The 15,176-nt window shown below is 40.8% G+C and overlaps 1 protein-coding gene across 1 annotated transcript; it reads right to left on the bottom strand.

Moving 5' to 3' along the window:
• Positions 1–2,147: 2,147 nt before the first annotated feature.
• Positions 2,148–11,357, bottom strand: LOC123376242 (ovomucoid-like). The gene is made up of 9 exons (XM_045028125.1): positions 11,279–11,357; positions 10,178–10,203; positions 7,419–7,546; positions 6,871–6,919; positions 5,997–6,124; positions 4,395–4,443; positions 3,261–3,388; positions 2,796–2,847; positions 2,148–2,274 (listed from the first exon to the last, which is right to left on the bottom strand). The coding sequence occupies exons 1-9, from the start codon at positions 11,334–11,336 to the stop codon at positions 2,266–2,268; spliced, it is 627 nt and encodes a 208-aa protein (XP_044884060.1). The 5' UTR covers positions 11,337–11,357; the 3' UTR covers positions 2,148–2,265.
• Positions 11,358–15,176: the final 3,819 nt, after the last annotated feature.

The following is a 15,176-nucleotide window of genomic DNA, read 5'->3' as shown; positions in this document are numbered from 1 at the left end:
AGTGGGTTAAGAGGAAAACTTGTGGTTGAACCTGCATTCAGTCTCCCATGAAGACAAACAATCTCACACTACTCACAATGCTCCCAGGAACCCAGAAGTAGCACTGATATGTAAGGTCTGAACTGGAGGTATCTGCATTCAACCATCCTTGGCGGGCCTCTCCTTTGAACAGAGAAAACCAGCAGTAAGGAGCTGGTAGACTCTGCTGAAAAAAGAAATCTGTTCTTTGTTGCTGTTCTGTAGAGATTTAAAATCTAGAACCTGCTGACAGAACATTATTTGCAGCACTAGATGGCACCAGTGTAGCATACATGCTAACTGTCTCCCAACTGCAGATACAGCTAGTGTCTGGATATTAGGATATTGAGTATGTAGAAAGACATAGGACAAGAACCAAACTTTACTTGGCAAACAAAATTTGCATGCCTCGCTTCTTGGCAGAAATTCAGGGTGACTAATGTGTGAGAGTGAGAGTCTACAGAGAAAACTCACCAGAAGCTCCCTTGCCTGTGAATGTCATGTTCTGACTTCCCATTTCTTGGAAGAATACATAGACCTAAAGAAGGGGAGAGCTCCTTTGCTAATGATAAATGAGACTGTCCCATGAAGGGATTAGTATTAATTACTATGGAGGGATAGAAGTGTCAGAACTTTGCATGGGGTAAAATCTAGAATATTTTCTGCATATTTTGTAGACTCTTGAGTCTCTGAACATCTGTTACTCAGAATTCCATATCTCCTAATCTCCTATTTAATTGCTAATGCTATAAAAAATCCACAGCCTTGCTTATCAAAACTTACTCCAGGCCTCCTATAAGATTTGGAGAATTGAGGTTGCATAGTACTGTATCTTCAACTAGTCCCTCCTCTGTCTCCCATCACTGAAGTTGTTTGTGTGCAGGAATCCCTCAGCTGTTATAAAGGCATAAGAGCATCATGGAACGAGGTGTCATTTCCAGGAGTGGAAGTGGGCTGGTACGGGTCTGTATGAGCCTGTAGGCAGCACTTTAACGTCATTGCCCCTTTTGCCCCCCCCCCCCCGCCACTGGCAGGGGTGGGGGGGAATGGATGGCACAAAAGCAGCAGCTGCCCTGAGTCAGAGATTTAAAAGGGTCCAGGGCTCCTGGCCGCCGTTATCACGGCAGCAGCCAGAGTGCTGGGCCCTTTTAAATCACCCCCGGAGCCCTGGGTGGCGGGGACCAGGCAGCATGGATGGGCTGTTTGGGGGAGGCTGACACCCTAGCCCCACCCCTTCCACCTGAGGCCCCACCCCTTGTGGGGGTTGGAGCCGGCCCCCGTACTGGTAAGAATTTAATGTTAGTTTCATCCTTGGTCATTTCTTTTGATGTGTTCCTGGCACTGTTCATTTCAGAATCAAACGACTCAATTCCCAAACCACCTCCACAGCAATTTAATACAAGAACTATATAAAGTAGATTCAAAATGTTAAAAAAACTGAAATCTAAGACCATTATGTTGGAAATAAAAGATTTTTAACGAGTTCTATTGTGACAGAACAGGAAAGTATCTTGCTAAGATTTTAATCTTGGTCTTTAGATGTTTGCTTAGGACATCAACAATTTAACAGATCTAATTTCTCTTGGATTATGAAAATATACCCCTTAGCATATGCAATGTACACTTCACCTTTAAGGATGGTTGACAAGTACATTTGGATGAGTAGTGTTGCATGTATCTTGGAGGCACAGCTTTGCGTTACCAGAAATCCATCCATACCTTCAAAGCATTTACCCAGCATGAAGGGAATGATGAAAATCCTGATAGCTGCCCATGTAGCAACCTAAGGGGATGGCGGGGAGGGAAAGGTGAATGTTTGGGTGGAGCCTGGATTACTATTTGATCAGCAGCTCCCTGGATTGATTCCAGGGGAAGATTGATATTAACTCAGGTCCTCCACTGTGTGTGTTTCCTGTGGATTCCCCCCTAGAATCCAATCCCAGAACCCGTTTATTATCAAATTGATTCTTTTAATTTTGGATTATTCATTTTATAGAGAATGAAGAGAAAAGTTTGTTTATTCAATGATTCCCTCAAGCAACCCCATAATGTTTTGTGCTGATAAAAGAACAAAGGCAAACATTTCTGCTAAGTTTGCTTTATTGAACCACCAATTCAAGATGGTAATGCCATCAGGAGTGCTGGATGGACAGGACGAATGACAACTATATCTTTACATAAAGGAATCAGAAGAATTTATCATTTATACTGAAGCAGAATATTTTCTATGTTATGCCAATTCTTCCGTTAGTTGATCTAGAGAGAGAGAGAGAAAGAGAGACAATATTTAGAGTTGTTAGGATGAGTGACGTAGAAAAGCTTAACTAGAACAGGGGGAAAATTGAGATAATGATCTCAATGCAACAGTCTTGTATGAGCAACTTCTCCAAAACGCCTTCTAATCTAAACATTATCTATTTGATTCAGATTTCACAAGATAAAATTTCACAGAGTCCTTCATTCTTGCATGGTAGATAAATTCAGTTCCCCCCACCATTTACTGTGCATAGGTCTCTCAGAATCAGCAGATGGTCCTGTTTCCTCTGCATGAACATTTAAGCTTTTATTACAATTTTTGTCAGAGTAAGATTTTACATATCTCCTCAATCAATATTTTCCACCCCCATTACTTGGTTAGTTTGCTGTGTGCAAATTCATTGCCGCTCTCCACCCAAGTGATGACTGCATAACTGGTGTTATGTGTACATACTGTAGTTTGTAAAGTCTTTGGGAGGAAAAGCACTATATTAATGTAAATATAATACGTGTAGATTTACCTTGCGGTTACATCTTCCTTCATGCTTTATGCGAATGTTGACTCCAGTTTTCCTTGAGAAGAGAAAAATTAAGCATAATGTGTATTTCTTCAAAGTAATACATCTCATTGTCACATGTAAAAAAATAAAGGAAATAGACTGTATAGTACAAGACATTTGACTGAGACAGACATATTCATATTAATAATCTCTAATATCTTGATCAGTTATCTGGCATGTTTTGCCAATTTTTCCAGTTTGAAACCATCATATTCTTACTCCTTGGCATCTGCAGGACAGGTTTGGCCTAGTCAGATCTTTCAGTGAAAACCCTGCCCTGTGTTTATAGAAAAAGCATTAAAGAGTGCTTTGTCCCACTCACACCTGGTCTCCCGATATCATCATAATTGGGAACTGCTTTCTCACATTATCTGCACCAAATGTGCAATGACTTTTACACAAGAAATTCTTTACAAGTTTACTCACCATCTTGCTGCACACAAGTTACATTTGTTGCTATATGTGATGCCATTTGTGCCACAGACAGGTCTGTAAATCGTTGCGCAGGCAAGCTGTATACCCTTTTGTGGTTTTGGATACTCACCACAGTCATCCTGCAAAAGTAGTTATATAACGTTCTAACCACATTTATTGTTGGGAGTAATAAATCATCTGTTGTAAGACTCATCTATTGAGCTAACATAGCACCTTTCTTTAAGCAATGAGGCTTCTCTAGGAAGTAGTTCATTTGATTGCCATTTTACATATTGGGAAAGAAAGTCAGAGTGGGTCAGATTCTCCATTCCTACTTTTCTGCACCCACAGTTATTACTTTAGTATGATACTATACTGAGAAAACTTTGAGATGGGAGTAAAGAGGCTCTTTAACCCCCCTTATGCTGCCACTGTGGCATAAACGGACCATGTCATGAAGTATAATCAGGGCTATAGATATTATAAGACCTCCCGACAATGGAGAAGGGTGTGGAGAAAACGTTTAGACAGGAGTACTCTGTGGGGATCTTTAATCTCTATTATGCTGCCATTGTGGCATGAACTGGCCACTTCATGAAGCAGAATCTGGGCCAGAGAGATTACAAGACCTTCCCAAGGTCATGCAGAAAGTCTGTGACATAAACAGGAATAGAACCCATGTTTCTTATCTCCCCAGCTTTCCTTTTACCACAAAGGACATACTTCCAACCCATCTCTTCGATGTATAATAAATAATTAAAATGCCCCAATCATCATGGTTTCCAAGCACCACCATATTCACCGTCTTAAGAAACACCATCTGCTTCACTGAAAAAAGCATAATCAGTTAGATCAGCCCTTCTTTCTTCCAAGGGTGATAAATCAGTTGCCTATAATTAATCTGTGTGCGGAAGGGTGGGTGGTGAGGGCAGGGAGGAAGGAGAGGAGGTGGGATTTGTGTTGGGGAGTTATGAGATCTGGAAAATCAAGGTCCTGTCTCCTCTAAATGACCATTACAGATCCCAAACCCTTTTTTGTAAGAGTAGCATTTTTCCATCTATCAAGTGTTATCAACATTTTTGTGACCAGTATTTATACTATGAGACATGTCAATTTTAATGATAATTAATAAAAATGTGCCATTACCTTCTCCTTACATTGTCCTTTATGTGCCAGGCCTATGGTAGCCCCGTTTCTACAGGATGAAAAGTTGAAAGAGAGAAGACAATTATTGTCAGTGAATAATAAAATTGTCTACCTGGTGAGGAAAAATCTCCAAAATTCACTATGAAATTACAGAAACGGTTAGGAACATATGGAATATTTGAGAGGGATGATTTGTAATGATCAAATTCTCTCTTTGATATAATCTCAGAAGTTACTGGAAATGTGGAGGCTCATCATCCCGATGGAAGTCAGCATGGATCTGATGTTATCCAACCATTGTGTTCTGGGATTTGTAGATTGGTGCATACATAAAGAAAAACTTATTAGCTAGAGTGGTGGTTATCAACCGGGAGTCTGGGGCCCCCTGGAGGGCCATGATCAGGTTTTAGGGGGTCCACCAAGCCTAACTGGCGTTAGACTCACTAGGACCCTGGGCAGAAAGTCAAAGCCCCACCACACAGGACGGCTGCCACCTGGGGCTGAAGCTGAACCCTGACCAACTTAGTTTCACAGGGCCCCCTGTGGCATGGGGCCCAGGGCAATTGCCCTGCTTGCTACCCCCTAATGCCAGCCCTGGCTTTTGTCTGCAGAAAACCAGTTCTGGCACAGCTGATCCATGGAGTTTTTATAGCATGTTGGGGGGAGAGGGGGACTCAGAAAGTAAAAGACTGAGAACCCCTGAGCTAGAGGATAGTGCAAACTCCTGCCCTGGCCCCGTGCTGCTCCCAGAAGCGGCTAGCACCACGTCCCTGCAGCCCCTGGGGCAGGAGGGGGCAGAGGGCTGCAGGGACGGGGAACTGCGGCCAATGGGAGCTGTGGGGGAGGTACCTGCAGGCGAGGGCAGCATGCGTAGCCCTCTGCTCCTCCATCCCCCAGGGGCAGCAGAGACGTGGTGCTGGCCACTTCTGGGAGCGGCATGGCGCCAGGGCAGGCAGGGAGCCTGCCTTAGTCCCGCTGCATGCTGCTGCCAGCCCGGAGCCACTCAAGGTAAGCAGCGCTGAGCCAGAGCCGGAGCCCGCACCCCGAACACCTCCTGCACCCTGCACCCCAACCTCCTGCCCTGAGTCCCCCAACCCCCTGCCCTGAGCCCCCTGCCGCAGCCCGCACTCCTCCTGCATCTCAACCCCCTGCCCTGAGCCCCCTGCTGTATCCCACACCCCTCCTGCACCCCAACCCCCTGCCCTGAGCCCCCACCACACCCCTCCTGCATGTCAACCCCCTGCCCTGAGCCCCCAACCCCTTGCCCTGAGTCCCCTCCCACACCACACACTCTCTCCTGCACCCTAACCCCCTGCTCTAGCCCTACATTCATGGCCCTGCATGCAATTTCCCCAGCCAGATGTGGCCCTCGGGCCAAAAAATTTGCCCACCCCTGTGATAATGGATTATATTAGCTATGGCATCCTGGGGACATAGGGGTTAACCAGAAGAGGTCAAAAGAATATGGATGTGACTCAGGGACTCAGCTACCTCAGGACATTGATATATCCCCGTATAAAGAAAATGTTTATACAAGAGAACTATTCTTAGAATCTCTTACCATTGATTCAGTTATTCCAAAAGTAATATTCAAGGACTTACAAGATTGCTGCACACAGCGTACATTCATTGTCATAAGTGACACCATTAGTTCCACAGACAGGTCTATAGATCCGTGGGCAGGCTATCTTGCGTGGGTCTTTTGTTCGTTGGTATCTACTGCAATCAATCTGCCAAACGAAGAAGTTGTTATTTGAGTGGAGATTTAGAAGCATTTCAGGGCAGGGACAGCATCTCCTTATGTGGTGCCATAAGACAGTGAAGCCTTGAACCTGGTTGGAGTTAGCTTTTATCAATGACTTCACAGTGTACTGATATTTCCAGCTGGGATATAAGAATACTTATTCTGGCGGTGGATTAAAAAGTTCACGTACTGTTTATTTTATTCTCATTAGTACAAGAATAGGAAGAGAGACTACATGGATACTACTAATAAAGTTTTACAATTCCTTCTTATACACGTCTTGGTTTACTCCCCTTTAATGTGTTGGCAGCCTTGGGGTTGGAATATATTTTGCTTTCAGGTGGAAGGGATGGCTTTGTGTTCTAAATTGAAACCCTGAAATATATCTTTTTGCCTGGAATAAGAGGCTGAAATACTATCAGTTAGATCAGCCCTTCTTTCTTCCAAAGGTGATCAGTTGCCCATAGTTAGTGTGTGTGTGTTATGGTGTGGTGTGGTGTGGTGTGGAGGGGAGGAAGAGGAGGTGGGGTTTGTGTTGGGGGTGATGAGAGCTGGAAAATCAAGGTCCAGTCTCCTCTAAGTGACAATTACAGATCCCAAGGCCTTTTTTGTAAGAGTAGGATTTTTCCATGTATCTTTGGCTCAAGTATTATCTCAATTTTGTAATCAGTATTTAGATTGTGCTAAGTGTAAATTTTAATGATAACCAAAACAAGAGAAATGTGTCCCTACCTTCTCCTTACATTTTCCTGTATGTGCCAGGTTTATGGTAGCCCCATTTCTACAGGATGAAAAGTTGAAAGAGAGAAGACAATTATTGTCAGTGAATTAATAAAATTGTCTACCTGGTGAGTAACACTCTTCAAAATTCACTATGAAATTACAGAAACAGTTAAGAACATATGGAATATTTCAGAGGGACGATTTGCAATGATCAAATTCTCTCTTTGATACAATCTCAGAAGTTACTGGGGGTGTGAGAATCATCATCTCGATGGAAGTCAGCATGGATCTGATGTTAACCAACCATGGATTCCCACTGCATTCTGGGATTTGTGGTTTTGTGCATACATAAAGATAAACCCATAAGCTAGAGGATAGTGGATCATATTAGGTATGGTGTCCTGGGAATATGGGGGATAACTAGGAGAGGTCAAAAGAATATGGAGGTTACTCACCTACCTCAGGACATTGATATATCCCTGCTTAAAGAAAATGCTTATACAAGAGAACTATTTTTAGCATCTCTTTCCATTGATTCCGTTATTCCAAGAACTTACAAGATTGCTGCACACAGCGTACATTCATTGTCATAAGTGACACCATTAGTTCCACAGACAGGTCTATAGATCCGTGGGCAGGCTATCTTGCGTGGGTCTTTTGTTTGTTGGTATCTTCTGCAATTAATCTGCCAAACGAAGAAGTTGTTATTTGAGTGGAGATTTAGAAGCATTTCAGGGCAGCATCTCCTTATGTGGTGCCATAAGACAGTGAAGCCCTGAACCTGGTTGGAGTTAGCTTTTATCAATGACTTCACAGTGTAAAGATATTTCCAGCTGGAATATACGAATACTTAATCTGGCGATGGATTAAAAAGTTCACTTACTGTTTACTTCATTCTCATTAGTACAAGAATCTAAAGAGAGACTACATGGATACTGCTAATAGAGTTTTACTATTCCTTCTTATAAACATCTTGGTTTACTCCCCTTTAATGTGTTGGCAGCCTTGGGATTAGGAATATATTTTGCTTTCAGGAGGCGGGGATGGCTTTGTGTTCTAAACTGAAACCCTGAAATACAGCTTTTTGCCTGGAATCAGAGGCTGAAATACTATCAGTTAGATCAGCCCTTCTTTCTTCCAAAAGTGACAAATCACTCGCCTATAGTCAATGTGTGTGTGGAGGAGAGGTGGGGGCAGGAAGGAGTGAGAGTGGCGGGGTTTATGTTGGGGGTGATGAGATCTGGCATATCAAGTTTCTGTCTCCTCTAAGTCAGCATTACAGACCCCATGACTTTTTGTAAGGGTAGGATTTTCCCATGTGTCTTTGCTGGTACTTCTCCCCTCCCTACCTCTGGGGTACTGTGCTCTGTAATTTGGAACTACTCTCTGCCCAAGTGAGAGCTGCATTTCCATGATGCTCTATGTATATCGTGTAGTTAGTAAAGCATTTGGAAGGAAAAACACTATGTAAATGAAAAATAGAATACACTTGGTTTTACTTTTTTCATACAAACTTCCTCATGCTGTAGGCTAAGCCTGCCTCCAGTTTGCCTTGAAACACAAAAAGAGGTCCAAAATGAATGTCCCTACACAGCTATACATCTTATAAGATCACTGTGGAATTACACAGAAGTACATGGGATGTATAATATGTGATTGGGACAGATATATTCATATTAATCAGGGGTCGGCAAACTTTCGGAAGTGGTGTGCCGAGTCTTCATTTATTTCACTATAATTTAAGATTTTACGTGCCAGTAATACATGTTAACATTTTTAGAAGGTCTCTTTCTATAAGTCTATAATATAGAACTAAACTATTGTTGTATGTAAAGTAAATAAGGTTTTCAAAATGTTTTAAAAGCTTCATTTAAAATTAAATTAAAATGCAGAGCCCCCCCCGGACTGGTGGCCAGGACCTGGGCAGCGTGAGTGCCACTGAAAATCAGCCCGTGTGCTGCCTTTGGCACATGTGCCATAGGTTGCCTACCCCTGATATTAATCTTCTCTGACCACACTATGTTTTCAGCATTCCTCTATCATTTGCCGGGGTAGATCTAATTACTGCTAATAGAAAATATTGATCTATTTACTCACCATTTTGTGAGGCACAAAAAACATTTGTTGTTGTATGTCACACCATTGGTGCCACAGACAGGCCTGTACTCTGTCTTACAGAGGAAGGTTTAGCCCTTTGGTGGTTCTGGATAAGCACTGCAATCATTCTGCAACTATAAATGTATAATTTTCTAGACACACAGATGAATACATGATGATAACTATTATTGTTAATTCTTTTGGGGTGTATTAGAGCAGTGGTTCTCAATCAGGAGTCTGGGCCCCCACGGGGAGCCATGAGCAGGTTTCAGGTGGTCCACCAAGCAGGACCGGCATTAGACTCGCTTGGGCCCAGGGCAGAAAGCCCGAAGCCCGACTGCATGGGGCTGGGGCCCAGGGCCCTGAGTCCTGCCAGCCAGGACTGAAGTCTGAGCAATGTAGCTTCACAGGGACCCTTCTGGCATGGGGCCTCAGGTAACTGCCGTGCTTGCTACCCCCTAATGGCAGCCCTGGCATTTATATGCAGAACAGTTGTGACACAGGTGAGAGTAGATTTTTTCCATGTGTCTTTGCTAGTACTTCTCCCCTCCCTACCTTTGGTGTACTGTGCTTTGTAGTTTGGAACTAATCTCTGCCCAAGTGAGAGTTGCATTTCCATGATGCTCTATAAATATTGTGTAGTTAACAAAGCATATGGAAGGAAAAACACTATGTGCGGTGAAGGGTTTTGCCCTTTGGTGGTTCTGGAAAAGCACTACAATCATTCTGCAACTGTAAATATATAATTTTCTAGACATACAGATGAATGAATGATGATAACCGTTATTGTTAATTCTTGTAGGGGTATATTAGGAATGCTGGCCATTTTGGAACTATCGACTATCAGTGTGGTAAACTCAGTAACTGACCATATGAAACACATGGGGATATCCTCTTTCCTATAGTAAGTGAACTTTTTAATCCACCCCAAAATAAGTATTCCTATCCCCCAGCTGGAAATATCAGTACCACAGTACCAATATATAATAACTAATACCAATAATGATAATATCTGGGGTCATTTTGCTTTTTGATTAACCCAGCCCTGCCCACTACTCTGTTGGATGTAGGTTCCTAGACTGCACTCATCACTAATATCTGAGCACTTTCCGCTCGTTTTAGTGTTTCTTCCAACATGGAAAAGTTGGCCACAATGCAATTCCTAACTAATGATTAGGGGAAAGTGAAAATTACTAAACAGTTAAAAAGCTGGACTAACCTGATTCGAAGACTCACTGGCACCACCTAGAGCAAAAATATGGATACTCAATGTACAATAAGACAAATCCCTGTGATGGAAATCAAGTTATAAGCATTAATTCAAGAAAAATGTCCATTGAACTCTTTTTCTGCAATAAATGGGCCATACGTGGTGTTTTGCACCATTTGAAAATATAGTAAGGGGCTTATCATTTGCTTAATATTACTATATATTTTTCAGGTCTTCTGCTCCATTGAAGATGCAGGGTAACTAATAGCACCTTACAACTTTTGAAAATATTTTTTTCTTCTATTAAGCCTGATCATTCAAAAACCTTTTCAGTCATTGGCAATATTTAGGAGTTCTCAGCGCCTGGATCCAGTGCTCTACATGATGTGTTGTGCACAGGAGTGGGAATAAGGCAGGAAAGTTACAAGCCAGGAAGTTAACTTTATGCTTAGGAATCCGTTGAAGTCATTGGATGTTAAGCAGGTCCTTAGTATTTAGTCTTCTCAGTAACATCTTACAGAATTATTTCAATTCTTTTTGAAATGAGTCCTTTCACAAATTTGATGTCCCAGTTATACATATGGCATCTGTATCCAAGTTATTTGAATATTAACCTGATCCTTAATAAATAATGTATGATGTAGTATGTTAACATTTTATGGTAACTTTGCCTTAATAAGAAATGTTTTAAAAAATTGAAAATTCAAAAACTTGAAAAATGTCTACCTTCTCTATAGTTGGTTGAAAAATGAAGGTGGTGGTGGGGAATTTCCCCCAAAAAATTCGCTGATTTTTTCCCCAAGTTTTTTGGAATTTTGAATGTCATTGATATTTTGATATTGAATGTTTTACCACCGTCTCTAATTGCAACCAATTGTCATATGGTACATTTCACAGCACCATGGGAGAGGGGAGATTTTGTTAAAGGACATTAACACTATCCTGTACTCTTCTGGTTCCCTGGATTGTCTACTGTCCAAGCAAAACAGACCAGATCTCAGGATTCTTCATAAAAACAAGAATATCATTGACCTTAATAGTCAAGGCTTCCAGAGGACTAGGAAGCAGCAAACACATAGCTCTATAGAGGCTACAGCAAAGAGTACTCACCTGAGAAGAAACATAAAAGTACCAGAGTGAGGACCATGAAGACACCAGCTGTCTTCATGGTGGAGATGCTCAGTCTAGGTTAGCTGCTCTGCTCTGCTCTGCTCAGTAGATGCAGTACACCCAGAGGGAGATCTCATATATTTATACCCAAGGCCAGAACCTCCATCCTGATTAGGAAATCACATGCAAAAGCCACCAATGATACTGGATACCAGAACAAGTTGTTTTTGAGGAAGTCCCAGTGTGGTTGAAATGATACATTCTTTCTCAACCTCCCCTTTGGCCTCTTGATCTTTTGTCCCAAATAATTTTTCATTTTCATAAGCATTGTGGGTTGATGCATGGCAAGAAAAAAAAACCTACTGACCACAGTGAGTCTGATAATGTACAGGTTTTTGTGGAAATTTTCATTATGGGCCCCATAAACCACTCTGTAAACTGTCTTTGCATTGTTGCAGAAACCCTTTAGGTTCCTTCACACCCCTACAACAGCACTGTAGAAATGCAGCATGTATTGGCTGATAGCTGTGTATCTCCTATCATACTCCAAATCTCTTAAAATGGACTGTTCAACTTCAACCACCAGTTTCCAAGATGACAGTTACCTTTCTTTCATAGCTCAGAATTAATCCCCCTTTGAAACATTCAGTTGCTCCAGGTTCAATTCAACATGTTGCTGTTGATTTATAGTCCTACAGGACCTGATCCTTGTCTATCTGGCATTATTTCAAGATATTCAGCATTGACATACCCATGGATGCTGCAGCTGTTAAAATGATGACAAATAAAACAGATGAGGAAAATGATGGATCCTATCTAAGCAGTTCTCAGGTTCTTGCCTCCCTAAGTATCACTGCCCAGATTCACTTACCTCAGAGGTTATATTATTTTCCTGATTAAATCTCTCTCTCTATGTTCAGTGTTAAGTATAAGAAGAGAGAGAGCCAAAACAGTTCAACATTCAGGCTTTATTCCTTCCTCCATGTACACAGTCTTCTCTCATCAAGCACTTCATGAAAGTAGAGTTCTCTAGGTTCTCTAGACATTAGTCTATATATAAATTAGGGCTGTTGATTAATCACAGTTAACTCACACAATTAACTAAAAAAAATTAATTGTGATTAAAAAAATTAATCACGATTCATCACAGTTTTAATCGCACTCTTAAACAATATAATACCAATTGAAATTTATTAAATATTTTGGATGTTTTCTACATTTTCAAATGTATTGATTTCAATTACAACACAGAATACAAAGTGCACAGTGCTCACTTTATATTATTATTTTTTATTACAAATATATGCACTGTAAAAATAATAAACAAAAGAAATAGTATTTTTCAATTCACCCCATACATGTACTGTAGTGCAATCTCTTTATCCTGAAAGTGCAACTTACAAATGTAGATTTTTTTTTGTTACATGACTGCACTCAAAAACAAAACAATGTAAAACTTTAGAGCCGACAAGTCCAGTCAGTCCTACTTCTTGTTCAGCCAATCACTAAGAGAAACAAGTTTGTTTACATTTATGGGAGATATGCTGCCCACTTCTTATTTACAATGTCACCTGAAAGTGAGAACAGGAGTTTGCATGGAATTTTTTAGCAAGCATTGCACGGTATTTACATGCCAGATATGCTAAACATTTGTATGCCCTTTCATGCTTCGGCCACAATTCCAGAGGACATGCTTCCATGCTGATGACACTTGTTAAAAAAATAATGTGTTAAATAATTTGTAACTGAACTCCTTGGGGGAGTATTGTAAGTCTCCTTCTTTGTTTTACCTGCATTTTGCCATATATTTAATGTTATAGCAATCTCGGATGATGACCCAGCACATGTTCATTTTAAGAACACTTTCACTGCAGAGTTGGTAAATCGCAAAGAAGGTACCAACGTGAGATTTCTGAAGATAGCTACAGTACTCAACCCAAAGCTTAAGAATCTGAAATGCCTTCCAAAATCTGAGAGGGATGAGATGCAGAGCATGCTTTCAGAAGTTTTAAAAGAGCAACACCCCAATGCGGAAACTACAGAACCCAAACCACCAAAAAAGAAAATCAACCTTCTGCTGGTGGCATCTGACTCCGTTGATGAAAATGAACATGTGTGGGGCCACACTGCTTTGGATTGTTATCAAGCAGAACTCATCATCAGCATGAATGCATGTCCTCTGGAATGGTGGTTGAAGCATGAAGGAACATACGAATCTTTAGCGAATCTGGGACATAAATATGTTGCGACTCTGGCTACAACAGTGCCATATGAATGCCTTGGTGACATTGTAAACAAGAAGTAGGCAGCATTATCTCCTGCAAATATCTGCAGCAGTATCTCCTTTTTTGTCTTAGTGATTGGCTGAACAAGAAGTAGGACTGAGTGGACTTGTAGGCACTAAACTTTTACATTGTTTTGTTTTTGAATACTTTTTTTAAACATACTTCTACATTTGTAAGTTCAACTTTTATGATAAAGAGATTGCACTACAGTACTTTGAAAAATTGAAAAATACTATTCTTTTGCTTTTTACAGTGTAAATATTTCTAATCAAAAGAAATATAAAGTAAGCACTGTACATTTTGAATTGTAATTGAAATAAATGTATTTGAAAATGTTGAAAACATCCAAAATATTTAAATAAAGTGCATTCTATTATTGTTTAACAGTGCAATTAATTGTGATTAATTTTTTAATCGCATGATTAATCCGATTATTTTTTTTTAATCGCTTGACAGCCCTAATATAAACATAAGATCATACTATAAAAATCTTTATTGGGAATTATCATTCTTGCTCTTGTTTTTTTAAGTGACAGAAAGAAACTCAATGGATGCTACATGGGGATTGCTAGCCAAAAGGGAAGTGTCTATTTTTTCAGTTTCCTCTTATTGATACATGCCATGAGAGATTAAACATAAAAAAGGCCTGCCATCTAAGGCCAAAGGAAAAATCTACGGCTTGTCTGGGAGCTAGAGTCCCATGATGCTTTGTAGTTTGGCTAACTATGAGGACTGGAACTGTACCAAGCAGTAACCATGTATTTTGAACTTATTGTAACAGATATTTTAGTAATACTAACCATGAAATATGTGCAAAATGTATAACGAATAAAATGATCCAAATAAGGGAATAAACAATGACTAATTACCAGGTGTTGAGACAGTTGGAAAGTTACAAGGGAACAGAGGACTTAGGAAATAACCTAAGCTAAGAAGAAGTATGTACCAAAAGGAGGAAGTAGTTAAGGGTCATTGTGGTAAAGAAAAAGGGGTAACAAGGAAATAATTTGTGAAGGGGGAAGAGATCATTTGCAGACTGGAAGCACGTTGTCAGAGACAACTACAGGGGAAGGTATTCTACGGCTGTGAGTAATTGTAGACCTCTCTGTGTAATGTCCTGTCTTTACTATCTTTTAATCAATAAAATCCAATCAAAAGCTGACGTATCTGAGTTTTATTATTAATCAAAACTAAACTCAAGACAACCATTCTCATCAAAACTATAACCACAATTAAAATTTTATCAATTACTGGCTATCGGTTAATTGGCTATTGATGATCAACAAATTATTACATATTGACTATTAATTATCAATATGAGAAACAGAGAGGTTGGTCTCCAATGTCTCACACAATCTTTCCAGTTTATAGGGGGGAAACCACAGCTTGAGAACAAAGTGCAATACTGCTAACATGAACTGGATTCCTTTTCTGTAGGACAGGGGTTACCAAACTTGGTTTGCAGCTTGTTCAGGGTAAGCCCCTGGCAGGCCGCGAGACACTTTGTTTACCTGAGCGTCTGCAGATATGGCCGCTCCCAGCTCCCAGTGGCCACGGTTTGCCTTTCCCGGCCAATGGGAGCTGCAGGAACAGTGGCCCGGCCACTGGGAGCT

Source organism: Mauremys mutica, chromosome 8 (assembly GCF_020497125.1).
Source record: "Mauremys mutica isolate MM-2020 ecotype Southern chromosome 8, ASM2049712v1, whole genome shotgun sequence".
Classification (NCBI taxonomy): Eukaryota; Metazoa; Chordata; order Testudines; family Geoemydidae; genus Mauremys; species Mauremys mutica.
Note: the sequence above shows the minus strand (reverse complement) of the source record. Positions and strands in the feature narration are given on the sequence as shown.